Source organism: Penaeus monodon, chromosome 30 (assembly GCF_015228065.2).
Source record: "Penaeus monodon isolate SGIC_2016 chromosome 30, NSTDA_Pmon_1, whole genome shotgun sequence".
Lineage (NCBI taxonomy): Eukaryota > Metazoa > Arthropoda > Malacostraca > Decapoda > Penaeidae > Penaeus > Penaeus monodon.
Window position 1 is genome coordinate 16,884,378 of NC_051415.1, and position 777 is coordinate 16,885,154.

Genomic DNA, 777 nt, shown 5'->3' on the forward strand with positions numbered 1-777 from the left:
GATCGCAAATATATTGTTAAAATTACGAAAAAGCCCATTGATCCATATTCAGCGTCTTCGGCAAAGCGATCGTTATTACACAGAGGATCCCTGAGAAGCATCAGCTGATCTTGACAGCTGATTCGCGTCGTCCTGACGACTTTACGAAAAAAAAGAAAAAGAGGATAAAAATAAGCCAAAATGCTTGATAACGACAGAGGAGAGTTGGCTCTGTTGGTAAGTTTGATGATGAGAAGGTACTTAGAAAATATGTGTGACTCTAAGATATGCAATTTCGCTTTGTATTTGCTGTCTTCCACAGTGTATGCAGTAAACAATAAAGTTTTATATTTCTGGTATAAGTATTAAATATATATTTCAACGGATAATGTTAGCAACACTTAAATTGATTGATAGTCATTAATCTGTATCCTTGTAATAGTACTGAAAATGTAAAAAAATTGTAGGTTTGAAGACCTGTGCCATTGGTAAAGATGTATCGATTTAGTGCTCAGCCAATGTTAATTTTTCAAGGGATTATGTTTTGTTTTTTAAGGTAATCAAGCCATAAATTAACCAAACGTCACTGGTATGTTTGGAAGGAAACACGACAACAACTGCAATCCAATAGCTTTTATTAATTTGTATTGGTATTTGTGTCAATATTTCTTGAGGGCTATGCAGAGGAGAAAGACTACAGTCATGTCCTTAAAGTATGCATAAAAAATGCTATTAACTATAGCAAATAGCAATCTGTAGAATATGAAAATAAGGTCATTGTCACATATCAAATCACAC

General features: G+C 33.7%; 1 protein-coding gene across 1 annotated transcript in view; it reads left to right on the forward strand.

Annotated features, from left to right (window-relative positions):
* Positions 1-155: 155 nt before the first annotated feature.
* Positions 156-777, forward strand: part of LOC119592562 (protein rogdi-like) — a gene marked incomplete at both ends in the record, with an annotated part of 7,879 nt that continues 7,257 nt past the window's right edge. Inside the window, 1 exon segment of the mRNA XM_037941438.1 lies at positions 156-216. Within this exon segment, the coding sequence (XP_037797366.1) occupies positions 181-216 (36 nt within the window).